The 27846-nt window shown below is 39.9% G+C and overlaps 2 protein-coding genes across 3 annotated transcripts in view; one reads left to right on the forward strand and one right to left on the reverse strand.

The window, feature by feature from the left end:
- slc25a21 (solute carrier family 25 member 21) overlaps nucleotides 1-18608 on the forward strand; it is a 615256-nt gene extending 596648 nt beyond the window's left edge. The window contains exons 8-11 of the mRNA XM_078233181.1: nucleotides 14905-15069; nucleotides 16217-16398; nucleotides 17247-17299; nucleotides 17450-18608. Of these exons, the coding sequence (XP_078089307.1) occupies nucleotides 14905-15069; nucleotides 16217-16398; nucleotides 17247-17299; nucleotides 17450-17511 (462 nt within the window). The 3' untranslated portion in view covers nucleotides 17512-18608. The remainder of the gene's footprint in view (nucleotides 1-14904; nucleotides 15070-16216; nucleotides 16399-17246; nucleotides 17300-17449) is intronic.
- pax9 (paired box 9) lies at nucleotides 15462-26353 on the reverse strand. Of its 2 annotated transcripts, XM_078233179.1 has the most exons (5): nucleotides 26105-26353; nucleotides 24479-25111; nucleotides 22490-22638; nucleotides 19944-20166; nucleotides 15462-18523 (listed from the first exon to the last, which is right to left on the reverse strand). In XM_078233179.1, the coding sequence occupies exons 1-5, from the start codon at nucleotides 26106-26108 to the stop codon at nucleotides 18429-18431; spliced, it is 1104 nt and encodes a 367-aa protein (XP_078089305.1). In that variant the 5' UTR covers nucleotides 26109-26353; the 3' UTR covers nucleotides 15462-18428. The 2 variants fall into 2 exon arrangements, with proteins under 2 accessions (XP_078089305.1, XP_078089306.1); XM_078233180.1 differs by lacking the exon at nucleotides 15462-18523 and having other exon boundaries at nucleotides 19583-20166.
- Between the last annotated feature and the right edge of the window lie 1493 nt (nucleotides 26354-27846).

Here is a 27846-nt window from a genome sequence, read left to right on the forward strand (position 1 = left end):
GCAGAAAGATTAGTGGAAAACAGTAGTGATAGCATTTTTAAAGTTATGCTCGGAGACAGTGAACAATCAAACAGAAAAAAGATCTTTGAAAGATATTTCAGGACAGATTATAAAGGCGGTTAAATAAATGGCTGGTAGCTGCAAATATATTTTGTGTTCATTTTTACTTTTGTATATAATTGGCAGTGAGAGTGACTGACCTTGACACCAAGGCAGCATTTCACCACATGTGACATCAAGGAACCCTAGCAAAGCTGGAATAAGTGGGAATCAGGGAGAAAACTCTGCTGGATGGAGTCATACCTGGCACAAAGGAAGATGGTTGCTGGATGTCAAACATCTCAGTTCGAGGAGTTACTGAAGGAGTTCTTCAGGGTAGTGTCCTTGGCCCTAGGCCTAACCACCTTTAGCCGCTTTGTCAATGAATTTCCTTCCATCATAATGTCAGAAGTGGGGGTGCTTGCTGATGATTGCACAATGTTCAGCACCATTTATGACTCAGATACTGAAGCAGTCCATGTCCAAAGGCAGCAGGACCTAAACAATGTAGAGGCAAGGGCTGAAAAGTGGCAAGTAACATTTATGTCATGGAAGTTCCAGACAATGATCATCTCCAACAAGAAAGAATCTAACCTTCACACCTTGACATTTAATGGCGTTACCATCACTGAATCCCCCACTATCAACATCCTGGGGCTTACCATTGACCAGAAGCAGAATTGGACCAACCATATAAATATTATGGCGACAAGAGTAGGTCAGAGGCTATGAATATTATGGCAAGTAACTCACCCCCTGACTCCCCAAAAGCTGTTCAACAAGTCAAAAGTGTGATGGAATACTCTCCATTTGCCTCGATGAGTACAACTCCAACAACAGTCAAGAAGCTGGATGCAATCCAAGACAAAATAGCCCTTTGGATTGGCATCCCTTCGACAAACATTCACTCCCTCCACCACCGACGCACAGTGGCAGCCGTGTGTACCATTACAAGATGCACTTCAGGAACTCATCAAGGCTCCTTAGACAACACCTTCTGAACCCACAACCACTACCATCTAGAAAGACGAGAATAGCAGAAACATGGAAACATCCTCTCCAGAGGATGAAAGTTCCCTCCAAGCCACTCACCATCCTAACTTGGAAATATATCGCCATTTCTTCACTGTCACTGAGTAAGTTTACTAGACTAAAACCTGGAATGGGTAGTTTGTCTTATGAGGAAAGGTTAGAGAGGTTAGCTTAGAGACTAGAAGAGTAAGAGATGACTTGATCAAAACCTTTAAGATCCTGAAGGGTATTGAAAGAGTGGATATGGAGAGGCTATTTCTTCTTGTTGGATAATCTAGAACTATTAGAACTGTTTAAAAATAAGCGGTCACTCATTTAAGATGGAGATGAAGAGAATTTTATTCTGTCAAAGGGCCATGAGTCTTTGGAATTCTCTTCCTCAAATGGCAAAGGAAACAGAATCTTTTTAAGGCAGAGTGACATAGATTCTTAATTCAATAGTGGGTGGTAATTTATTGGGACTAGGCAGGAATGTGGGGTTGAGGTTACAATCAGATCGTCATGATCTTATTGAATGGTTGAGCAGACTTGAGGGGAAGTGGTCTGCACTAAGTTGTATGTAGTTCATATGTTGCTGGGTCAAAATCCTAGAACTCCCTTCCTAACAGCACTCTAGGTGTACCTACACTACATGGTTCAAGAAGACAGCTCACTACCACCTTCTCAAGGGAAATTAAGAATGGGCAATAAATGCTGGCCTGGCCAATGATGTCCCCATCCCTCAGCTGAATAAAATAAAAAACCATTGCGCATCACAAAAATAACAACTCCCTGTATAAATATTTTACTTACGCCACCTTTGATTCGTTTACCAATCTCCTTAAAACTACGTACTCTGATTACCAATCCTTCTGTTACTGAATGTCTTTAATTACTCTACCAAAACTATTCATGATTTTGAACATTTTTATCAAATCTCCCCTTAATCTTCTCAACTCTAATTCATTTATTTATTTTAGTTATGTATGTCACAAGTAGGCTTACATTAACTCTGCAATGAAATTACTGTGAAAATCCCCTAGCCGCCACACTCCGGCACCTGTTTGGGTACACTGAGGGAGAATTTAGCATGGCCTATGCACATAACCAGCATGTCTTTCGGACTGTGGGAGGAAACTGGAGCACCCAGAGGAAACCCACGCAGACACTAGGAGAACGTGCAGACTCCACACAGACAGTGACCCAAGCCAGGAATCGAACCCAGGTCCCTGGCTCTGTGAGGCAGCAGTGCTAACCACTGTGCCACCATACTGCCCTGAACAGAACAATCTCAACTTCTCGAGAAGAGAAATGGCAGTGAATTAAACCCAATGGAAGTGCCAGATAATGTGGTTGCTGGAAATCTGAAATGGAAACATAAAATACAGGAAATACTCAGCAAATTAATTATCATCTGTGGAAAGAGAAACAGAATTAACATTTCAGATCAATGCGCTTTCATCAGAAATGAGACTTCCAACAACAACTACCATTTTCCTTTGTGTTAGTTATGACTCTAGCCAGTAGATTATTGTCCTCCTGATTCCCAGTGACTTCAATTTTTCTTGGGCTCCGTGATGCTAGATTTGGTCAAATGCTGCTTTGATGTCAAGAGCAGTCACTCTTGCCTCTGGAGTACAGTTCTTTTGTCCATGTTCACACCAAGGTTGTAATGAGACCTGAACCAAGTGGTCTGGGTAAAACCCAAACTGAATATTATTAATTGGGCTATTGGTAAGTCGGTGCTACTTGATAGCATTACCAATAATAGCATTATCCTCCATTCCTTTGCTGATGATTGACAGTAGGCTGATGGAGCAGTAATTGGCTGGATAGGATTTATCCTGCTTTTGTGGATAGAACGTAGCTGGGCAATTTTCCACGTTGCATTTAGATACCAGTATTGTAACTTTACTGGAACAGCTTAGCTAGGTCTGAGGCTAATTCTGGAGCACAAGTCTACACAACACAGCCATGGTTTTGTTGAGATGCATAGTTTTTCATCTCCATTGAGATGAAACGCTCCTCATACGTCAAGTTTTTCATTCCCAGGATCATTCTTGTGAACCTCCTCTGGGTCATATGGACTCAAAATGTTAACTCTGTTTCTCTCTCCCCAGATGCTACCAGACTTGCTAAGTTTATCCAGCATTTTCTGTTTTTTATAATTAAGTTTGATTAGTTTCTTTGCCATTTCCTTATTCCCCATTATAAATTCTCCTGTATCTGCCTGTCGTGGGCCCATATTTGTATTTGCTAATCTTTTCCTTCTTACATACCTATAGAAGCTTTTACAGCCCATTTTTATGTTTCTCACTAGTTTACTTAAATATTCTATTTTCCTTTTCTTGACCAGTTTCTTGGTCCTCCTTTTCTGAAATCAAAAATGCTCCCAATCATCAGGCTTACTACATTTTTTAGCAACTTTATAAGCTTCTTCTTTGATCCAGCACAATCTCAACCCTCTCTTGCTCATCATGGTTGGATCAGTTTTCCTGCTGGTTTTTGTGCCTCAAAGGAATGTAACTTTGTTGTAAACCATGCATTAAGTCTTTAACTGCTGTCCTGTGCCTAACTACCATCAAACCTTTTAATGTAGTTTTCCAACCTACCTCAGCCAGCTTGCACCTCACACTTTCATAGATTTCTCTGTTTAGGTTTAAGACCCGAGCATCAGATTGAATTACATCACTTACAAATGTAATGTAAAATTCTGACATATTATGGTCACCTTTCCCTCGAAGCTCCAATACGTGATTGTTAATTACACAATTGCACAATACCAAATCTAAAATAACCCATTCTCTAGTTGGTTGCTCCGTATACTGTTCTAGAAAACCATCTTGTACATTATGATATTATTGAGGCCTTAGAATAAAGCTTGGGAGATTTTATGCTTAAACAAAGTGATTGATAGGAGGTTATGAGGATGAAGTCTGGTGGCATGTTTACCAGCATGTACTGGCCTTTTATTGTTTTAGTTGCTTTTTAAAATTACCCTGAGGAGGCACCAATGCTATAATAATTACATTTGTGAATGAAATAACAATGTTTGCTCGATTGGCATATGCATGATTTACTCCCTTATGTCCAAATGAAGCAGATCCAAACATCTTTGTTGAACAATTGGTTTAACAATTTGTTGTCAGATCTGTCTGCACCACCAGGTGATGTTAGCCCTACAAGACAGATAACCCCACAATTCCACATTACCCTCGCCCTGAAATCAAATCTTTCTCCAGTCTTCAGCCCATCTCCTGCGATGCTCTCTCCAAACTTATCCTGTTCATGAGATCCAACTGCAGCTCCCTTAATCCTATTCCAAACAAACTTCATACAACTTCCCTTATTGAACCCCATGTTAGCTGCTATTGTTGAAAATTCCCCTTCCTCAAGTACCACGGTCCCCCCCGCCCCCCCAAACAAATCTCCTGTCATCACCCCTCTCCTGAAAAAATCTACTCTTCACCCCAGGTATTTCTGATCTCTCTTTCCCCTCTTAAGTCCTTGAACATACGGTCACTTTCCAAATCCATGCCTGATTTTTGCACAATTCCATGTTTGAGTTCCTCAAATCAGGTTTCTGGCCTGGCAACACTGGTGAAGCATGCCTTGTTAAAGTCACAAATGAAATAATTTTGGACTGTGACCATAATAAACTATTCCTTCTCATCCATCTCAGTTTTTCTGCAGCTCTCAATATAGTTGACCACATCATCCTCCTCTGGAACATCTCCTCCATTATCCTAGTGCTCTACTTTTGTTCCACTCCTATCTATCTAATTGAGAGCCACCTGCAGTGGCATCTCTTCCCATCTTGCTCTGTTACCTCTGGGGTTCAAGGATTTACTCTTAGCGCCTTTTATTCATCATTCATATGCTATCCCCTGGTGATATGATCTGAAAATTCAACATGAATTTCCACATGTATGTGGACCACTCACTTAAGTGTCTGTCTCACTTAGAGCCCCACCCCACCCCACCCCATGTGTCCATGCTCCACCTTTCATGGCTGTGTTTTTTTGTGCCAACTGCCTTGGCCTTAAGTTCAGGAATTTCTTTTCTAAACCTCACCTTCTCTCTATCCGACTGCCCCTCGTAACCATAGGTCATAAGACCATAAGAAGTAGGCCCAATCAAGTCACTGGCTGGGCCAGCATTTATTGCCCATCTCATTAGGGCATTTAAGAGTCAACCACATTTCTGTGGATCTGGAGTCACATGTGAGCCGGATCAGGTATGAACAACAGATTTCCTTCCATAAAGAACATTAGTGAACTAGATGGGTTTTGACAACAGTCGATAATGGTTTCATGGTCATCGTTAGACTTTTAATTCCAGATTTTTATTGAATTCAAATTCTACTATCTGCCATGGTGAGATTTGAATCCGGGTCCCCAGAACATTACCCTGGGTCTCTGGATTACTAGTTCAGCAACAATACGACTACACCACTGCCTTCAGTAAAATCATGACTGATCTGACATGATAATCCTCAACTCCACTTTCTTGCCTTAACCCAATAATCCTTAATTCCCTTACCAAATAAAACTCTATCGATCTCACCCTTAATCGGATGATGAGGTGTTTCTCTTCCAGTTTGTATTGGGCTTCACTGGAACATTGCAGCAGGCCAAGGATGAAACTGTGGGCATGAGAGCGAGATGGTGATTTGAAATGGCAAGCAACAAGAAGGTTATGGTCATGCTTGCGGACTGAGTGAAGGTGTTCCTCAAAGTAGTCACCCAGTCTGCATTTAAAGCAACTTGTTAAAACTACACCAATACTCCTGCTGCTCTCGGAACAAAAAGGCATCAGGAACAGTTACACATCCATGTGGGCTGAGCACATGTACGCAACATTCTTAATGCTTTTCAATTGGTGGCAAGAGTTAGTAATCTGCAAAAACAGGTGAGGACAGGAGATTTCCTTCTCTGAAGTACATTAATGAACCAGATGGGTTTTTACAACAATCCAATAGTTTCTTGGTCACCATTACTGATATATGTATTTTATTCCAGATTTATTTAATTCACTGATTTTAAAAAATTCTCCACATGTTGTGTTCGGATTTGAACTTGTGTTTTTGGACTGCATTAGGCTGTATCTCTGGCTTACTAGTTGAGTATCATGACCACTGTGGTCAGGAAGATGGTGGAAATGGATTTGTATACTCTACGGTTATATATGTTGCTCAGCCTGTTACTCATAAGAATTCCTGGGACCCAACAAGGTCAGAAACATAGAACCACAGTTCATAGGATCACCAAATCATAATCTACAACACAGAAGGAGAATATTCGGCCTATCGTGTCCTTGTCAGCCAACAAGTTCTCATCCAGTCTAATCCCATTTTCCAGCTCTCTTGGGGTCCATAGCCTTCTAGGTTACACCACTTCAAGTGCATATCTAAGGACTTTTTATGAGAGTTTCTGCTTCTATTACCCTTTCTGCCGATTAATTTCAGATTTCCACCAACCTTTGGAAACCCCCCTCTAAACCGCCTACATCTTACCCTAAATCTATGATCTCTGGTTATGGTCCCGTCAACCAAGGAGAATATGACTTTCCTCTCCTATCTCAATCTTTCATAATTTTATACACTTCAATTTGGCCTCCCCTCAGACTCCTCTGTTCCAAAGAAAACCCTAGTCTATCCAATCTTTGCTCATAACTAAAATTCTCAAGTCCAAGCAACATCCTCATAAATGTCCTCTGTACCCTCTCTAGTACAATCACATACCGTGATGGCCAAAACCATATGCAGTACTCCAGCTGTGGCTTATCTAGTGTTTCTTTTCTCAGTTGCAGCATAATCTCACTGCTCTTGTATTTATATTTTGGCTAATAAATGCAGGCATCCGACATGCCTTCTTGATCATCTTATCTACCTGTCGAGCCACATTCTGTGAACATGCACTCCAAGATCCCTCTGTTCTGCTACACTTCTCAGTATCCTATCATTTATTGTGTATTCCCTTGCCTTGTTAGTCTTGCCAAGGTGCATTATCCAACACTTCTCCAATATGAATTCTGATTTCCCGTGTTCTGCCCACCTGACTAGTTCATTGATTTTTTTCTTAAAGTTGACAGCTTTCTTCTTCATTATCAATCACAAGCCAATTTGTGTAATAATTATTAACTTCTCATGTCTTCTGTAGTACTGAGCACTGCAGAGCCCCATTGGAAAAAGCCTTCCAACCACAAAACCACTTGTCGACCATTGCCCTTTGCTTCTTGTCCCTGAGCTAATTTTGAATTCAATGAGCTGGGATCAAAAGGGTTTTTACATTTGTGACCAGACTGCTACTTGGGACCTAATCAAAACCCTTGCTAGAATCCATAAATACTACATCGAGTGCCATCATCCCCACCAACTCTCCTTGTTAACTCCTTAAAAAACTCAATCACTCATCAAATATGACCTTCCCATAACAAATCTGCTGTCTTTGATTATTCCTTGAAGATTTACCCTGTCCCTGAGAATTTTTTCCAATGATTTTCCCAAAACTTAGGTTAGGCTGACTGGCCTGTCATTACTTGGTCACTCTCTCAAAACAATGCTATCTTCAGTCCTCTGGCATCACACCTGTAGCTAGACAGGATTGGAAAAGGATGGTCAGTTGCTTAATGACCTACCGTGGCCTATCCATCTTGGAAGAGGTAAATGGCCTATCTTTGGGATTGAGATACCTCCATAATGCCTAATGATGAAAGATTAATCCTCCATAGCAGACCTTGTAAACCAACACCTGAGCCAGCAAGCATGCTGCCTTTCAGGGCACTAGGGCACTTAAGAATTACTGTTAGTGAAACCTGCAAGCATAGACTTACTGGGACTGACATACTATTCGGGAGGATGAGTTAAATTCATTTATGAAAAGCCATAAGCAACCATAATCTCCTGGAACTTGTTTAATTGCCTAATGGAATCCAAAGGAACCTCAATAGACTTTTCCAGGGATAGTCAATAGTTTCTTACTCTGTGCTTTTGCCTTCGTTGGCCATTAAAATTACTGTAAGAAGTCTCACAACACCAGGTTAAAGTCCAACAGGTTTATTTGGTAGCAAAAGCCACGAGCTTTCGGAGCACTGCCCCTTCAAAGAACAAAGAACAGTACAGCACAGGAAACAGGCCCTTCGGCCCTCCAAGCCTGTGCCGCTCCTTGGTCCAACTAGACCAATCGTTTGTATCCCTCCATTCCCAGGCTGCTCATGTGACTATCCAGGTAAGTCTTGAACGATGTCAGCGTGCCTGCCTCCACCACCCTACTTGGCAGCGCATTCCAGGCCCCCACCACCCTCTGTGTAAAAAACATCCCTCTAATATCTGAGTTATACTTCGCCCCTCTCACCTTGAGCCCGTGACCCCTCGTGAACATCACTTCTGATCTGGGAAAAAGCTTCCCACTGTTCACCCTATCTATCCCCTTCATAATCTTGTACACCTCTATTAGATCTCCCCTCATTCTCCGTCTTTCCAGGGAGAACAACCCCAGTTTACCCAATCTCTCCTCATAGCTAAGACCCTCCATACCAGGCAACATCCTGGTAAACGTTCTCTGCACTCTCTCTAACGCCTCCACGTCCTTCTGGTAGTGCGGCGACCAGAACTGGACGCAGTACTCCAAATGTGGCCTAACCAGCGTTCTATACAGCTGCATCATCAGACTCCAGCTTTTATACTCTATACCCCATCCTATAAAGGCAAGCATACCATATGCCTTCTTCACCACCTTCTCCACCTGTGTTGCCACCTTCAAGGATTTGTGGACTTGCACACCTGGGTCCCTCTGTGTTTCTATACTCCTGATGACTCTGCCATTTATTGTATAACTCCTCCCTGCATTATTTCTTCCAAAATGCATCACTTTGCATTTATCCGGATTAAACTCCATCTGCCACCTCTCCGCCCAATTTTCCAGCCTATCTATATCCTGCTGTATTGCCCGACAATGCTCTTCGCTATCCGCAAGTCCAGCCATCTTCGTGTCATCCACAAACTTGCTGATTACACCAGTTACACCTTCTTCCAAATCATATATCTATATATATCACAAATAGCAGAGGTCCCAGTACAGAGCCCTGCGGAACACCACTGGTCACAGACCTCCAGCCGGAAAAAGACCCTTCGACCACTACCCTCTGTCTCCTATGGCCAAGCCAGTTCTCCACCCATCTAGCCACTTCTCCTTGTATCCCATGAGCCTTAACCTTCTTAACCAACCTGCCATGTGGGACTTTGTCAAATGCCTTACTGAAATCCATATAGACGACATCCACGGCCCTTCCTTCATCAACCGTTTTTGTCACTTCCTCAAAAAACTCCACCAAATTTGTAAGGCACGACCTCCCTCTTACAAAACCATGCTGTCTGTCACTAATGAGATTGTTCCGTTCTAAATGCACATACATCCTGTCTCTAAGAATCCTCTCCAACAACTTCCCTACCACGGACGTCAAGCTCACCGGCCTATAATTTCCTGGGTTATCCCTGCTACCCTTCTTAAACAACGGGACCACATTCGCTATCCTCCAATCCTCAGGGACCTCACCTGTGTCCAAAGAAGCGACAAAGATTTCCGTCAGAGGCCCAGCAATTTCATCTCTCGTCTCCCTGAGCAGTCGAGGATAGATGCCATCAGGCCCTGGCGCTTTGTCAGTTTTAATGTTCCCTAAAAAACCTAACACTTCCTCTCTTGTAATGGAGATTTTCTCTAACGGGTCAACACCTCCCTCCGAGACACTCCCGGTTAACACGCCCCTCTCCTTCGTGAATACCAATGCAAAGTATTCATTTAGGTGAGTGGGAGTTCTATTCACAAACAGGGCATATAAAGACACAAACTCAATTTACAAAATAATGATTGGAATGCGAGTCTGTACAGGTAATCAAGTCTTAAAGGTACAGACAATGTGAGTGGAGAGAGCGTTAAGCACAGGTTAAAGAGATATGTATTGTCTCCAGACAGGACAGTTAGTGAGATTTTGCAAGTCCAGGCAAGTCGTGGGGGTTACAGATAGTGTGACATGAACCCAAGATCCCGGTTGAGGCCGTCCTCATGTGTGCGGAACTTTGGCTATCAGTCTCTGCTCAGCGACTCTGCGCTGTCGTGTGTCGTGAAGGCCACCTTGGAGAACGCTTACCCGAAGATCAGAGGCCGAATGCCCGTGGCGGCTGAAGTGTTCCCCAACAGGAAGAGAACACTCTTGCCTAGTGATTGTCGAGCGGTGTTCATTCATCCGTTGTCGTAGCATCTGCATGGTCTCCCCAATGTACCATGCCTCGGGACATCCTTTCCTGCAGCGTATCAGGCCGACAACGTTAGCCGAGTTGCAAGAGTAGGTACCGTGTACCTGGTAGATGGTGTTCTCATGTGAGATGATGGCATCTGTGTCGATGATCCGGCACGTCTTGCAGAGGTTGCTGTGGCAGGGTTGTGTGGTGTCGTGGTCACTGTTCTCCTGAAGGCTGGGTAGTTTGCTGCGGATAATGGTCTGTTTGAGGTTGTGCGGTTGTTTGAAGGCAAGCAGTGCGGGTGTGGGGATGGCCTTGGCGAGGTGTTCGTTTTCATCAATGACATGTTGAAGGCTCCGGAGAAGATGTCGTAGCTTCTCTGCTCCGGGGAAGTACTGGACGACGAAAGTACTCTGTCCACCGTGTCCCATGTTTGTCTTCTGAGGAGGTCGGTGCGGTTTTTCGCTGTGGCGCATCGGAACTGTCGATCGATGAGTCAAGCGCCATATCCTGTTCTTATGAGGGCATCTTTCAGCGTCTGGAAGTGTCTGTTGTGATCCTCCTCATCTGAGCAGATCCTATGTATATGGAGGGCTTGGGTTCATGTCACACTATCTGTAACCCCCACGACTTGCCTGGACTTGCAAAATCTCACTAACTGTCCTGTCTGGAGACAATACACATCTCTTTAACCTGTGCTTAACCCTCTCTCCACTCACATTGTCTGTACCTTTAAGACTTGATTACCTGTAAAGACTCGCATTCCAACCATTATTCTGTAAATTGAGTTTGTGTCTTTATGTGCCCTGTTTGTGAATAGAACTTCCACTCACCTGACGAAGGAGCAGCGCTCCAAAAGCCAGTGGCTTTTGCTACCAAATAAACCTGTTGGACTTTAACCAATGTTGTGAGACTTCTTACTGTGTTTACTTCAGTCCAACGCCGGCATCTCCACATCATTAAAATTACTACCAGAAGGGAGATCTCTATACAGGGTGACAAAGCTTATTGAATTGGGTGAGCAGTGATAGAAATGGCAATCTTTTCTCATCCTGTTTTTTGTATGTTCATATTTAATCATAGTGGGCAGCACAGATAAACTAAATCCAATACCCACAGTTCAAGGGTTTGAAAGGTAACTGAATACAATAAGAAAACTTTAATGATTTTCTCTCCTAAGCCTGCCCAAGCTTAAAATAGCTAAATCAGCCTGGCCTGAACCTAGACCTGCTATTCAGTAGCACATCATGTTTATTTACTAACAAATGAGTCCCATGTTAATGTTTTCATAGCAGAATTCATGAGGCTGAGTTTTCACCCCAATGTTCCAAAAAATGCTTAGATCTTGCTTACAAATGTAATACAGTAATGTGGTTGACTCTTAACTGGCCTCTGAAATGGACTAGCAAACCACTCAGTTGCATCAAAGTCTAAAGGGAATGAAACCGGATGAACCATCCAGCATCAATCTAGGCACTGGAAATGACAATGATAAACCCAGCCCTTTTGACCCTACAAAGTCCTTCTTACTAACATCTGGGGGCTTGTGCCAAAATTGGGAGAGCTGTCTAAAAGACTTGTTAAGCAACAGCCTGACTCATGGAATCATGCCTTACAATGTCCCAGAAACCACTATCATCTCAGTATGTCCTGACCCACCAGCAGAACAGACCCACCATGCTGGTATACAGGCAGGAGGGAGGTACTCTTGGAATCCTCAGCGTTGACTGTGGGGTCCTTGAAGTCACTTGGCATTTCCATCATTGAAACTCCTACTATCAATATCTTGGGGGTGGGGGGGCGGGTGGGTTACCATTGACCAGAAACTCAACTGGAACAACTAAAAAAGTACTCTGGCTACAACAGCAGGTCAGGGACTGGGAATTCTGCAGAGACTAACTCACCTCCTGAATTCCCAAACCCTGTCAACTACCTACAAGGCACAAGTTAGGAGTGTGAGGTAATACTCTCCTCTTGCCTGGATTATTGCAGCTCCAACAACACTTAAAAAGCTCCAGGACAAAGCAGCCCACCTGATGGCACCTTATCCACCACCTTCAATGTTCACTCCCTCCACCAATGAAGCGCAGTGGCAGTAATATGTACTATATACACGATGCACTGCAACAACTCACCAAAGCTCCTTTATCAGCACCTTCTGAACCTGTGACCTCAACCACCTCAAAGAACAAAGACAGCAGGTACATGGGAACAGCACCACTTTCCAAGCTCCGTTCCAAACCACAAACCATCCTGACTTGGAAATAAATCACTGCTTCTTCACTGTTGCTGCGTCAAAATCCTGGAACTTCCTTCCTAACAGTGTTGTGGGTGTTCCTACACACATAGACTGCAAGGGTTCAAGGAGGTAACTCACCACCACCTTCCCAAGAGCAATTAGGAGATGGGTAATAAATGCCAATCTAGCCAGCTTGCACCCCATTAATAAATAATTTTTAAAAGTATCAACCCAAAACTTGGATCTCTGCCCCTTTTACATTGAACCAGGATTTCTGGATCTTCGCTAAAGTACAGAGAAACAGAGTGGTTGTGCCAACAGCAGACATAGGCAAAGAGCAGCAGTGGAACAAGGGCAGGTTGGAACGCCAATGACTTTTCCATCTCATCTTCCTCTATGTTCATGGAAAGAGATGAAAGACAGTAAAGACACTAGGAACTCATGATTATAGTTCTTGATATAATTTAGGATGCCAGCATGTGGATGCTCAGTATGCTTATCTGAAATTCTGCTCCTTGCTGCTTTAATGGAGGCATTGATGTATCTAAATTAAACAGAGGAAATTCTCCACTTATTAATGGAGAAGATGAATTTCAAACTAACATTTCACAACATAGTTCTATGGCCTATATTTTGGTCATTATATGGTTAAAATTATTTGAAATCTTGCACTTATCATTAGGATTGCAATGAGCCACTGGCATTGTTCGTACTAAACAATCATTTTTTTTTCAATTGCCATGATGGTTCCCTTGCCCATTTGCTTCCTTTCCTGTTCAATTCAATTATCTACCTTGTGTTTAGCCCACTCAATTCAGAACGTGAATGGTGTAGACAGAAGGGAGGTCTAAAAGTATAAGAAAACCTTTTTTTTCCCACAACTTTGTCATGTACCTTCAGACTGGAGCTTTCTGAATATTGTTTTTGGACAACTGCCAGAAGGTACCAAAGGCAGCAGCTATTCCTGCTGCAGCATGCCTCTGAGGCTTGCAGGAGCAGATGTAATTCCATCTCCATTTCTAAGTGTAAGCTCTTGTCAAGGTAAGACTGTTTTAGGCCACATGTAGAACAATCATCTGAACTCAGAAATACAGGTGAGCCCAGGTCATTGCCGATGGAACGCACCTAAATGGATTCAGTGTTCCTCTCAGGAATAGGGGAGCAGGAAAACCAGCCTTTGAAACTCCTCCTTGGTAAAAAGCTAGGGCTAGAATTTTTACAGTTTTCCCAATCTCCTACTGTAATTTAAATAGAAGATATGCAAGGACCTGTAGAAATGGTGTAAATGATTGTTTATACCAATTTGCTTTTAGCTGCAGTCGATGATCAGGGCAATCCCCATGAGAATTCCCAGGAACTAGTGATATAGTTCTTGATATAATTTAGGATGCCAGCATGTGGATGCTCAGTATGCTCATCTGAAATTCTGCTCCTTGCTGCTTTAATGGAGGCATTGATGTATCTAAATTAAACAGAGGAACTGCTCCACCCATTAATGGAGAAGATGAATTTCTAACTAATATTTCACAACATAATTCTATGGCCTATATTTTGGTCATTATATGGTTAAAATTATTTGAAATCTTGCATTTAACATTAGGATTGCAATGAGCCACTGGCATTGTTCGTACTAAATAGGGCGGCACGGTAGCACAGTGGTTAGCACTGCTGCTTCACAGCTCCAGGGTCCCGGGTTCGATTCCCGGCTCGGGTCACTGTCTGTGTGGAGTTTGCACATTCTCCTCGTGTCTGCGTGGGTTTCCTCCGGGTGCTCCGGTTTCCTCCCACAGTCCAAAGATGTGCGGGTTAGGTTAAAAAAATTGCCCCTTTGAGTCCTGGGATGCGTAGGTTAGAGGGATTAGCGGGTAAAATATGTGGGGGTAGGGCCTGGGTGGGATTGTGGTCGGTGCAGACTCGATGGGCCAAATGGCCTCCTTCTGCACTGTAGGGTTTCTATGATTTCTAAACAATCATTTTTTTTTTGAATTGCCATGATGGTTCCCTTGCCCATTTGCTTCCTTTCCTAATCAGTTCAACTATCTACCTTGATATTTGGCTTGGCATTTGCTACCATTTGGTAGCTTTTTATTGCTCCACCAGCCCTCAGCTATGCTTACTTCCTCCCACCTTGAATGCTCCAACTCCCACTCTCTGGTCCCAGGCCCTGACCTATCTCAAATCTCTGATTTGACACGATGAACAACATTGCAGGAAAGTCTCTGATTAAAAAGCTTGCATCTTGCATTTGACTCACAGTCAACATCAGTTTTGCTATGTATTTGTCACTTCTTTAAGAGGGATTAAGAAGATATGAAGACATTATATATTTTATATTTTTTTATTTTGCCTAAAAATAACTATATTTGCTTCAATATAGCAACCATCCACGTTTGCTTATGCACGTGAAATAATTCGATATCAGGGTTTTGGACTACGGGGCCTGAACAAGGGACTGACAGCAACATTAGGACGACATGGTGTATTTAACATGATCTACTTTGGATTTTACTTCAATGTGAAAAATATCATCCCTGTAAATGAGGTAATTATTTGATCCTAATCAATGGCGATTATTAGATAATGAAAGAAAATTCATAAACGAGGAGTTGTTCGCGTGTACATAAGCGATAGATTTTCATGTTCCTTTTGCTATAGTGCAATTCACTTCCTCATGCAAATCTTATATTCAAATTAAGGCAATACATCTGTTACAATGTCCCAATTATACTGGCCTTCAGGAAGAACATATCATTTGACCATCTGTCAAAGCTTTTCTGTACCAGTCATTTAATTTTATAATCCTCCAAGAAGTTGTCATAGCTAACTTTAATTGAAATATAATGATTTGCAATTTAAATTATTACATACTATTATATTTCATTGTCCATAAAAATGTGGTGGATGAGGGGCCTGTGTAAATAATTACAAACAATAAGCAGAAAAAGTGGTGATTTTAATATATCAACATAAAACATCACTGAAGTGCCTACATTCTAAGAGTGCAAATATAACACTGCATGCAGCAAAAGTCTGAAACTAGCAGTATTTTGAAGTAGCAATGTACTGTAAAAATCCTTTAGGTCAATTAAATTATTTGCTGCTGGTTTCAAAAAATACAAGAGACTTCAGTCACTGCTATAATTGAACTAATGTGGATTGTTAATAACAGGAAACTTCTACTTCTTGATAGACTGGATAACTTAAACATGAAAGCAAATCTGAAGAGAAAAGCATGCAGGAAAGAGAACAAAAACACAGGACACTGGGATCAAAATTTTTTTAACATATGGAGATCTCATATACAAATCAGTATTTTGGTAGATTTAACGGTGGAAGTTGCTGTCATTTGTAAAGTATTCTGGTCAATTAGCTAATATAGTTGCTTGGATTTCTTATGTTTTGATACAGTAATACTAAGTACATTGTAAGGCCTAATTATATAAATCATCCCCATATGCCTAGCCAGTCTTTTTCAGAAACTTTGTTTATAAATCCTGTGTGAGGAAATGTGTGTTTCACCAATTTAGAACATGTGTAAAAACACAGGCAATATGATTGTCAAGAAAGTCTGCTTGAGTATGGGAAATCTTAATGTGTTTAGGTAGAATAACAAAACAGAATGCCATGTAGATTTTTGATTAATTGTAATTCTTTTTCTCAAACAATTTTATGTTTATATTTTCTTTTAGGACCCAGCAATGGAGTTCTTAAGGAAACTTGCAATTGGATTATTGTCAGGAACGATTGCTTCTTGTGTTAACATCCCTTTCGATGTAGCAAAGAGCAGGATCCAAGGACCACAGCCTAAGCCAGGAGTGATTAAATACAGAACATGCTTCAGCACTATCAAGACTATCTATAGGGAGGAAGGGTAAGAGTTCTTTTTAGTTTAAAAGTTGAATCATTTAACCATTGTCATTTTCAGAAAGTAACTACAGCTGGAGTCTATCAGAAAGGCCTTTGTTCAATTTTTTTAAATTTAAAAACTCTTCACCTACATAGGAGTCAAGTGGATGGCAAATAATTAATTTAGGGTGGATCATAACAACCCCTTCACCTGAAGCGGGCCCTGTTTTACCAGATTTTTCTGACCTGTTTGGTGAACAAGTGCCTACAATCTGCCCCAAGTGGTGTAGGCATTCCCCTTCAGCACACAGATTAGGGCCCTTCCCTATACCCCGAGAGTTCTATGGAGATACTGGCGCAAATTCCTGAGGTTCACATCCTGTGTCTTGCATTGTGGTGTGTCTCATTGCAGGAAGACAAATTCTTTGTAATTTATTGTTCCTTGTCAGAAGAAAATAAAATGATTTTAAGAAAATCCATACTAAATCCCTGGAAAGTATAATTATTTTTGGATCAAATTACTCAGATTATCCTAAAATGTATTTAATGTGTTAAAATCCTGCCGTGGTACATGGCTATTGAATGTAAAATTGGATCAGAATTATGTAAAGGTAACTTTGAAAAATACCTTGCATTACAACTTTCACCATCATATTTTCAGTTATCTTGTATTATGTATGTAGTTACAAATTACACTCATTTTCAGAGCACAATAAAACTAAATGCAAAGTATGAAGACAACTCATAGTCCAATGGTGAGAGGGGCTGATGACCCGAAGAACACGCTTATTCATTGCTAAACATAATTTCTCACTGAACATTGGAGCATTTTGTGACCTACATTAACAAAGATATGAATTTTCCATTTGATAGGTTCTTCGCATTGTACAAAGGCTTGGTACCTAAGATCATGCGACTCGGACCAGGTAATCCCAATCATAATGATTATATACACCCTAATCAAAATTGTTAGCAATAAAGACCTATGACTGTTTTCAATAGTTTGAATTTTTAAAATTCTTTACCAAGTAAAATTGATTGTTTTATTTTCTATTTCCATCCCTGCCTATCTTCAGGAGGTGCAGTTATGCTCTTGGTTTATGAATATTCTTTTGCCTGGCTTCAGAAAAACTTCTGATTCAAACAGAACAAAATATTGCTGAAACAGTTGTATTTTCTTATGAAACATCATGTTACAGTGCCCTCAATAAACTTGTGTAAACATGCAGAATATTTTTTTTCAGAGGACATTCATCAGAACCTGTATTCAAAGCAAACAATATATAATTGAAAAGTATTTCCTCATGTCAATAAATAAACTTAACATGATTACCTAACAAGTACAACAATTTTTACATTTCTGAATAAAACAAATATTTTGTAATTCACACATTTTTTAATTTAGATATGATATAAAAATAAAGAGGCTTTCTTACAAATATATACAGGTACAGCCTATTGATTTACATCCTTTTTAAAAATGCTTTAACTTTTTTTATACATCCACCTTGAACTTTATGGAAGAATGGGTTTGATTGAAGGTTTTGCTGAAACTGTGAGAATAGTGAACCAATTTCATGACAGGCACATGAGATTTAATGTACTGCAAAACAAAGGTTATTGTTTCAATCTAGAATGAGAGATTATTTGTGCCTTATATGGAGTGCAGACTTTTTTGTTGGTGCCCAATTGTACTTATGACCTAATTTACTGACACTTGCTACACAAAGTACTAATTGTCATTAAATAAATTTTATATTCATACCTTATACCACCACCATTATACCTACAATTAAAAATTATTATTTACATGGATGTAAACTTCACAGCGAGCTGATGTACATTCATTTCAAACAGAAACTTCCTTGAAACTGTCAGGAAAATATGTTGACATTTCACCTGAATTGTAGGGTCAGTGCTATAGTCATCAGCTAGAGCAAAAGTTATTTTCACAGTGGTTATGCTACAAGTCCATGGTTTGAGTCCATTTAAAGGTTTCACATTAAGCTTGAACCTTCTGATCAACTTCTTAAAGACTTTTGTTCAGGTCTTCAATTAGCTAACTTTATACCCTAGCTGTGTTTGACCCTGTGAAGCTGCATAGGATCCTGAAGATTTACTTGGAGGGCTGTTTGACTTTGTGTCCTCTGCTGAAGAAAAAAAATGTCCTTCATAAAAAACACTGAACCTTCTACTGTATGTACATAAAATAATAAATGTCCAATTTTTCAAGTGTCTGGGCATCCTGCCATCGATGAATATGTTTTCCAGAAAGCCAACATTTACAGTCAGGGAGAAAAGCCTTACACAATAGTATAAAAATAAATTTTGCCATTTTATTTGTATTTACAAAGAAGAAGGTCTCTATTCCATAATTATTCCTCCCTACCATCAATTATTGCTTTACCAAATAATTAAATTACAATATTTTGCCTCATTCTGCAAATCCAGTTACTTAAATAGTACTCCTTTAACAGAAGAAGGTGATGATATATATATACACATCTGTATTTGCTTTTAGTTTTGCAAAGGGTACACCTGGGATTAGATTTTCAATTGACTTATGAATAATTATGCTAAAGTTCACGTGGCTTTTCTTCATAGACTCTTGACATTGTTTCCCTTCAAATATTTCAAAAACAATGCAGCACTTTGTAGAATACTTTTCTATTAATTCTTGAGTTATATAGCTGATTCAAATTGGGCAATTTGGTGTGGACAATAAATGCTGGCCTAGCCAGAGACACCCACATCTAGTGAAAGAATAAAAAAGACACATTGGATAGCTTCCAATAATCTGCCTTTTTTTGCAAGATATTTGAGATAAGCTAATGAACAAAAGCCCATGAACTGAACTTGTATCAAGAAATTACAATTTTAATGGCTTGCGGTACTTATGACAGATTTAACTAATTAGTCAGTTGTATTAATATCCATAACAGCATGAGGTTTTAGAAATTTGTCCCTCTGAAATTATAACTTTAATCCACTTTTTTACAGTTCAATACACTATTTTCAGTAATATTGCCACCCTCCCTTAACATGGCACTTGCCACCGCACTTCCTTGCTCAAACAGAAAATTGAGATTGTCCAAACCACAGCTGTTCTATAGCACTACAAGTGATGCTGCTTCATGATTGAATGTTAGGAACTGTGATCTCAGCAAAGGCAAGAATTTGAGTTTTCTTACTCAAATGAAAATACTCACTTTTATTTCAGATTCCACCCAGCATCTCAGCCACATAATGATATGATAAGTAGCTCATGCACTTATCATCTCTGGACTGGAACATAAATATGTTTCAATCCTGGGGCTCTTGGTCTTTAAATGTCAGTTATGTTACCAGCTGCACCCTGTAGTTAGTGGTAAAGTGAGGAGGTGGGCTGGCACTTTATGGAGATCCAGAATCCAATAGCCCATTAAATAAAAGCAAGCAAATTGAAGTTTCTGAAATTACCACTGTCTGTTTATCAAAATTTAGGACTATATTTGTTCCGATGCTGGCACTAAACTACTTTGAATAGGAATTAATTGTACTACAATGCAGAGGCTGCAATGGAGTGGCTACCTTCTCTGGTTGCTTGAATACTTTTGAATGGCAGTGGTGTGGGAAGGTCACAACTGTGAGTTGGTAGTGTGCTCCCACCTGCATGTTGCCAGCCGTGGGTTGCCATGTAACTGGAGGCAGCTGCACTGTATGTCATATAGGGAGACACTTGTGTGGGTGGAGGATAAGAAGCCATACTTGGGACAGAGACAAAACTGCTAACTGTAGGCAGACCATTAGGACCCTGGAAGATAAAAATTGATCATTGCATTATTTAATGAAGATAAAAATGACCAACTGAAATTAATAATATTCTTTCATTATCATATTAGCAGCGTGTGACTCAATCACACCAAGATTAAATCACTGAAAGCATATTCATAAGTTTGCAACTTAGAGAATTTAGCACTACGGATAAATCTGAAAAGACTTATTTAATGTAAACAAAAGGTTTGTATATAATAGTCTTAATAGTGTACATGAAATATTTCAATTAGGCCGCTCTGGAAATATTAGGTAATGTTAATGGCTGAAAAACTGGGTGTAATATTTTAAAGTGAGATTAATCTACAGATAGGAATCAGAAGTAACTTCTGAAAAATTAACATATTTCTGGATGTTATATATGAATATACATTTATTAAGTTACTGCTAAAATATAGGAAAGTGTAATCCAATTGCAGTACTAATAGTTTAAACTGAGATACTATTTGTTTAAAATATTCAGCAAAAAGAACCCCAATTTAAAAAGTCATGAGTGCACAGGCTAACGTAATAATGGGCAATAATTGTTTGAGTGTTGGTGAATCCTAACAGTTGACTTACGGAATGATATACAAAGCAAAGTGTAACAAGACAGGGGCGAACAGCACAATGATGACTACTATGCTTCCGAATGCAGTGTTGTTGAACAAAAATGCGGAACCTGACATACTGCCGCTGCGCCTGTGCTGCCCTTTGTATCTGTTTAAATGTATGATTTGTGCTGTTGCACAAATACAATTGAAAATAATACAGTACAACAACAGAATAATGCAAGCCACATGGATAGCCAAAGACTGCATTGACTTTACAGTTCGGAACCTGCCAGTACACACAACGTGAAATGTACGCGCAAACATCAATGTATCCAATCCTATATACATTTTAAAATTGGCCATGTGATTAGTTGTGTTGTAGTTCATTTTAATGGCAGACATATCGAGTTTAATCAGTTGCACTATATTAATTATAACACTTCTACAGAAATTAGATGGTCAAATGAGTTGACAAAAAAACACAATTGTTTCTATTTTAAATAAATTATTTTAGAAATATTTAGGGACGGCTCACTGTTTCAAGAACTATTTTTCTTCCACCATCAAACGCATTCTATTGTGCCTCCTATGTTGCCGCTCTTTGGTTGGAATCACTCCCCGCGTCTTCCCTTTATTTTTTAATTATCGGTCTTTTCACGTGGCTGGTTTGGATGTGATTGTTAGATTATTTCATTGGAGCAAAAGAAGTGACACTGAACTGAAGCATTGGGGTAGGGACAATAAAATATTCAAACACCCGTGTCACATTTCTTGCTCAGATGTGTATTGGAAGGTTAAGTATGATGGGTATACCTGTCCGTGCTGAGCACGAAATCCCTGTCATTATCCTCCCCTCCCCCATCCCCGTCCCCCAGCCTCCCAGACTTTTATAAATATCGTGTATTCATCTACAATTTACAAATCTTTCCTTGTCCTTTTTTGGACGGTTAATGACTCCAGACTGGCGTGAAGGTTGCTAACGTGTTTTACGAGGAAAACCATTTGGGTTTGTATCCATTGGTTTAAATCTGGCATCATTGCTCTTTCTCCATGCTCATTATACCAGATTATAGAAATACGGTTTCTATTCATTGTAAATTGATGCTAAATTTGGTTATTTCTCCCCAAAATGGGGAGTTTATTGGCAATCTGCTTTGTTAGTGATTGCTTCTGTTACCGTAAACGAGAAGTCTCACAACACCAAGTTAAAGTCCAACAGGTTTATTTGGTAGCACTAGCGGCTTGGAGCAGCGCTCCGAAAGCTTGTGCTACCAAATAAACCTGTTGGACTTTAACCTGGTGTTGTGAGACTTCTTACTGTGCCCACCCCAGTCCAACGCCGGCGTCTCCACATCACAGTAAACGTGTATCGTGATCACACACTTAGCAATACAACTATTAATTATACATAAATGGCACACAATAATTTTAAGGTGCGTATTACATTTTTTTGTTCTGCTTTTGAGATTTGACATTTCCAAATGTGCCAGAGGATTGAATATTAATCCGATTTATCGGCGACGCAGCGAATCCCTTTTTAAATGCCAAATTGATTTTTTCGCCCTTCTTTTGATTTAAAAATGTCTGTTACATTTTACCTCGTCCAAGATTTTACAAATGAATTGGAGGTTACGACTATGTAAAAGTCATTGCAATTTAAATACTAATTACAGCCGGGTAATAATTGTTCAAACGTGTTTATTTTGGGAGTTTGGAGTTCGGTAAACGCTGTAATCTATCCAGTTGAGAGGAAAGGCAAGTTACAATTACCTGAGTATATTTGACTTCCTGCTCCAATGGGGACTTGTCCAGTCCATTCACTGCAGCCTGGTTTGAGGACTGGAAGTGGCTCCTGTTTATACTGCTCCATTCCTCTACTTTAGTGGGGTAGGAAGAACTGTCACTAATGGGAATAGCACCTAACAACAAAAATATTTATATGACATGACTTGTATCAGAATCCTCGTAGCAGACTTCATATTTGTTTCTCTTTTCCGGTCCTTATGATTCCGGCATTTTGTTTTAATTTGGTGCAGACGGCCAGATGAAGGTTGCTGGTCAGCTGATTTACTCATTACTGCGAAACTTATCGGATTCGATCAAGTCCGATTTGCACTCCACAGCGGTCTGGATCATATTGAACATGTTACACATTAAATGAATGAGAGAGGCAACAGTTGGACATCAGAGATTTCCACAAATTGTCTTGCGATTCGAGTTTGAAGATTATTTCTAATGAACCGAATTTCCCAACAGTGCATTTTGAAACGTCACCAGCTTTGAAACATACGCGCAAGCAACTTGCTAAATATACTTTACAAATATTCATATATTTTAATTTGTCAGATCAATTACTGCAAAAGAAACTTTCAAATCATACATCTCTATACGAGCTTCGATGTTTGGACAAATATTAAAGGATGAGTGACTGGCTTCATTTAAGTTGATTTCGCTCGTATCAAATCCTAGCTTTTATATCCATGGTTCTCTGTCGTGGAAACGAACAACAATCATTCTACCGATATTTCACTCGATTTCCCCAAAATCACAACTACAGAATTCATTTTAAATACAGTTTATGGTCTTGTGCATTGGATTGTAGCCTGAAGCCATACATTATTATGTAGGAAATGCAATTGGAGCTTTAATTATATATTTCCTCTTAGTCCCAGAACAAGATAGGTAATTGTGATGGTTTCAAAAAACAAAACTGACATTGGCAGTTAAAGCCGATAAGAATTTTTCAGGTAGTTTCGTCGTAAACGAGAGCTGTTATCTCTTTACATCGCAGGGATGAAACGACAGAACAACAAAATCTGTTTTAAATAAAACTTGGGCCATTCCCGGATTCCTTTACAACTTTCCAACAAGTGATGTGTTACATGTTTCGTATGTGCAAATAAAATAATGCTGTGATTTAGGGGAGGGACAACAAGGAGGTTTCCAATAAACTGACCCGAAAAATACGCGGATGTGTATATCACAGAAACAGCAAAATAGTGCACTCTATTTGACAACCTGGTACATTAATCAGCTGTGTAAGCAATTTACTGTGCCCTGGAGAAACGCTTCTATTTCTCAAATCTTTGTGAAAAATATAAATATAATCAATGTCCAACTTCCAAAAACTGCAAGGTATAATAGCAGACCATTCTAATCAGCCGATCCGAGAGAGAGGAAATAATTATGTGGTTTGACAATAAGAGTGGGAATTTTTCTCTGTGGAAAGCGGCCTAGTTGTATTTTGTGTTCTTAGTTAGATTACAAAAACTGGATGCATTAGAGGAAAGTTAACATGTACTTAAATCTTGTAATTGACTAGAATAGAGCTTTCAAATCCTCGCTTAGCCCCTCTTAAGAGGGAGTTCAAATGCATCCTGATAAATGGGTACTTTTGAAATGGTTTCAGTAAAAACGCAACAATACTTTAAAATTAAAGCGAAGCTTTGGTCTGGTGGGTGTCAGTGGAACAGCTACTGATCGGAAATGAGTGAACAATGAGCAATGTACAAGGCGACTTGGTTTCTGCAAATTCGTACTCAATTTCCAGGAAGGGTAAAGGTGGGCTCTCGGGAAAAATCGACAAACAGCAAGGTTAAGTCTAGAGTGGGAAACAGTGTGAGCTGGATTTATAGTAAACGGCTTATTTAATATTTCTGGGGACAAGTAGTTTTTAAGTGCTGAAATTCAAACAAAAAGCTTGACGTGGCTCCACTGGCTCGGTTTTTTTTAAAACGGAATGACCTTATGGCAGCTTACCTTGCTGTTCGATGATTGCTCTGATACCCAGGATGTCGGAGACAGAGTGTGAGGAAGGCCAGGTCCTGTGAATTCCCATGTGTCCTGGGATGGCGGGCACACCGGGCGACGTTGGCATTTTTGCCCCGGCCGTTGTGATGGGACTGGAGTAAGAATAAATGGCATTGTACTGGAGAGCCGATTGTGGAGACGGGTGAGCTGGAGTCTTGCTCGATTCGTACTGATTCTGCTGGGACAAGTTCCCGATCTTGTTGCGCAAGATTCTGCTGATGGAGCTCACCGAAGGGACGTTGTATTTATCGCACACCCCATCGGCCAGAAGTCTGTCTCGGATCTCCCACGCAAAAATCCCTGGGTCCCTCTGCTTGTACGCTCGAATGTGTTTGACCACTGTGGGGGTTGTGACTCTGGGTTTGCTGCCTCCGATCGCACCGGGCAATATAGAGCCGGTCTCGTTGTACCGAGCCAGGATTTTACTGACACAGCCGTGGGAAACTCTTAACTGTCTACTGATATCACAGGGTCGAATCCCCAACTGGGCCAGTTCAACTATCCGCAGTCTAATGGCATTAGGCAGTGGTCTGCCATTGACAAATACGCCTCCTAACTGATTCACCTCTCCGAACGCTGGCTCTGGTGTGGAACAAAACAAGAGGACGCATTCAGACAAGAGTCAACTACAGTTACAGCGTACAACGCAGCATCTAACCCGACAGCGGATGTATTTGTGTTTTGTAACCCATCGTGTAGACCTGCACAGTGTAACGCTTGCATTCGACTCGAAGTCCTACATTAATTCCTGCCACGATTCCTGACGTTTCCTAGCCGAAGTCAGCCAAGAATAGGCAGAACAGAGCAAACTAACGTTCTCGCTAACGTTTTCATAAAGCTCCTCGGGATTTTGTTTCTCAATCCAGAGAAACTTCAATTCAAAAGGCTCTTAAATTGCCCCGCTTATTTTTAAATTAACCTCATGTAAGTTTGTTTTATAAATCATCATTTTATTCTATGCGGATTTAATTGCAAAGAAATAAATATTTGCCATAAGATTATTTGTTTTTGAATTGCAATTTTATCCTTGTATCACGGTTTTAATTTCTCGAATAATTAGATGGTAAACAGTTAGCGTCTTAATTAAAGTCGGGATTCAAAGATAAGTTAGACACTGGATTTTATTTCCCCTCAGGATGCGTTTATCTTTCATATGGAAAGGAGAAATTGAAACTCAGGACATTATTTAACTGCTGTGTTTAGATGTTAAACTGTTCACTTTCCTTTCGGTTTACTGCGTTTGTTAATTGGGCCGTTTGATTATAATATATATTTGCAGCATACACTCCTAAACATAACCTCATTAAACTCATTACTCTCTAATAGATGACCACGCAGAGTGTAATTCATCGAAACACTTTTTCCCCTTTTCACAAACCTCTGTCTACTTACTCGAAATACAAAATAAACATCCAACATGTAGACACCTAACCAGGCGCGACTAACTTGATTTTAAAGCATGTCTTTTCAATTAATATGAGGAGAGTGGAAACATAAGTTCGTGCTTGGTAATGCTAACTTTAATGATTGATTATGCCTCCGATAAGAGCAATGTAAAATTTGGAAACCACTTACCCATGATAGTTAGTAATCCTCAATACTTCCTACTGAATATGTAAGCGTTCCAAACAGAATTCAAATCCCCTTGAAGTTCAGATTGCTCTGGGATCGGCTTTTAAGTGCTGCCTAATAACTGATCTCACCGTCGAAGTTACCGACGAGCTTGTATAGAGTAAATATGCTTCTCTTTTCCTCGGGAGAGGTGGCTCGGTTCTGCATTTCCAAGCACAGCATGGGAAATGGATTTTACACGCTCTGCCTGTCAGTCACCATAGGCACGCCCATGGCAATGACGTACGGGGCGGGATATTGGAAATAATATTGCCTGATTGGTGGATGGATGTGACCTGGCAACACTACCTGGAAGTTGGTCATACAAATTAGTATCGGGCTGACCAACGTCTTGTGGCTTCTAGTGGACTGTTAATGTGAAAGAAATGCTACTTAAACCTTTCAATAAATTGTAAATTGTATCAAACTAGTATTGTTATTTAAAACGGAATAGTTCATTGAGCCGGTAAGTTCCCATTGTAAGTTCTTCTCCCCCCACCAAAAAAACAAATTGTTAACCTATTGATTTTTGAAAGTTAAATATCAAATGGCATCTTAAAATAAACTATCAGTTAGATAGTGTTATTCCAAAGTAAATTACCAGCCCTAATGTTTGTATCTTGTTGAAATAACGTGCATCATAAAAACTAAACAACCGACGAACATCAATGTTAGAATGGTAAATTCATAATCAGAATAATTGTTCTTTATTACAATAGGAGGGATATATATTGGTCAGAATAAATAATTACAAATAGTTAATTTATATTCAACTGTTGGTAGTCAATATCTAATGACGTTTGCAAAATGTAGGTAATTTATACATGAAGAATTATTGGTTGTTTAGTTCATAAACAAAGTGTTTCTTGCATTAGTAATATTAATTATTAGGTAGAAAATGTGTTTATTTTACGCTGCAGTTTGAAATCGAAAATACAACGCAATATGCAGTTGATAATGAGTCAACACTAAACTGTCTTAGAAAACGCATTGTCTATTCTATCAATCTACACAAAAAAATTGCTCATCTATTTAACCTTTGTGCTACTCTCATTGGCGTAAATTATTCTGGTAGATGAAAATAATCATTAATGTCTTTGCTTAATTACAAAATGGAACATCAATCCTGGATTTATACTGTTTTATTGCCGTGAACGATTTTAAAACAGGGAAGAAATTTACGACTTTAATTTTGTCAGGGTATCTATTTACCTTAGTGGTATTATCTCGCCCTACCGTTTATGTTTCGCGGTATGTTCCAAACCTGCCACAAAATCAAGTTTGAAGTAGGTTTTTCTTGAAGCCAAAACATTCCTCTAAAACCCTAAATTTGATCCCAAATGTGTTTCTTTGGAAGTAAAAGTTAAATGCTTCACTTTCATTCCGTACAGATATTTTTGTCTGATCTCCATATTCAGTTGGTAATGTTATGCTCAAGGCGCCAAGTAGGTTCCTGCTGTCAATAAAGTTGTGTGGCTAAAATAACGCTCGTGCTATGTAATGGTTTTGAGGTAAAGGTGTTTTTAATATTTTTCTTTGAAATGCTTTCTGCACCGAAATATCAAGAAACATTTCCTGATCGTATCTGGTATTTCGAACTAATAATTGTGATAATAAAAACAGAAAATGCTGAAAACACTCGACAGGTCCAGCAGCATCTATGGAGAGGGGACGTTTCTTTTGCCAGACCTGTTTTATTTCCGATT

The sequence above is a fragment of the Mustelus asterias genome, chromosome 18 (genome assembly GCF_964213995.1).
Source record: "Mustelus asterias chromosome 18, sMusAst1.hap1.1, whole genome shotgun sequence".
Taxonomy (NCBI): Eukaryota; Metazoa; Chordata; class Chondrichthyes; order Carcharhiniformes; family Triakidae; genus Mustelus; species Mustelus asterias.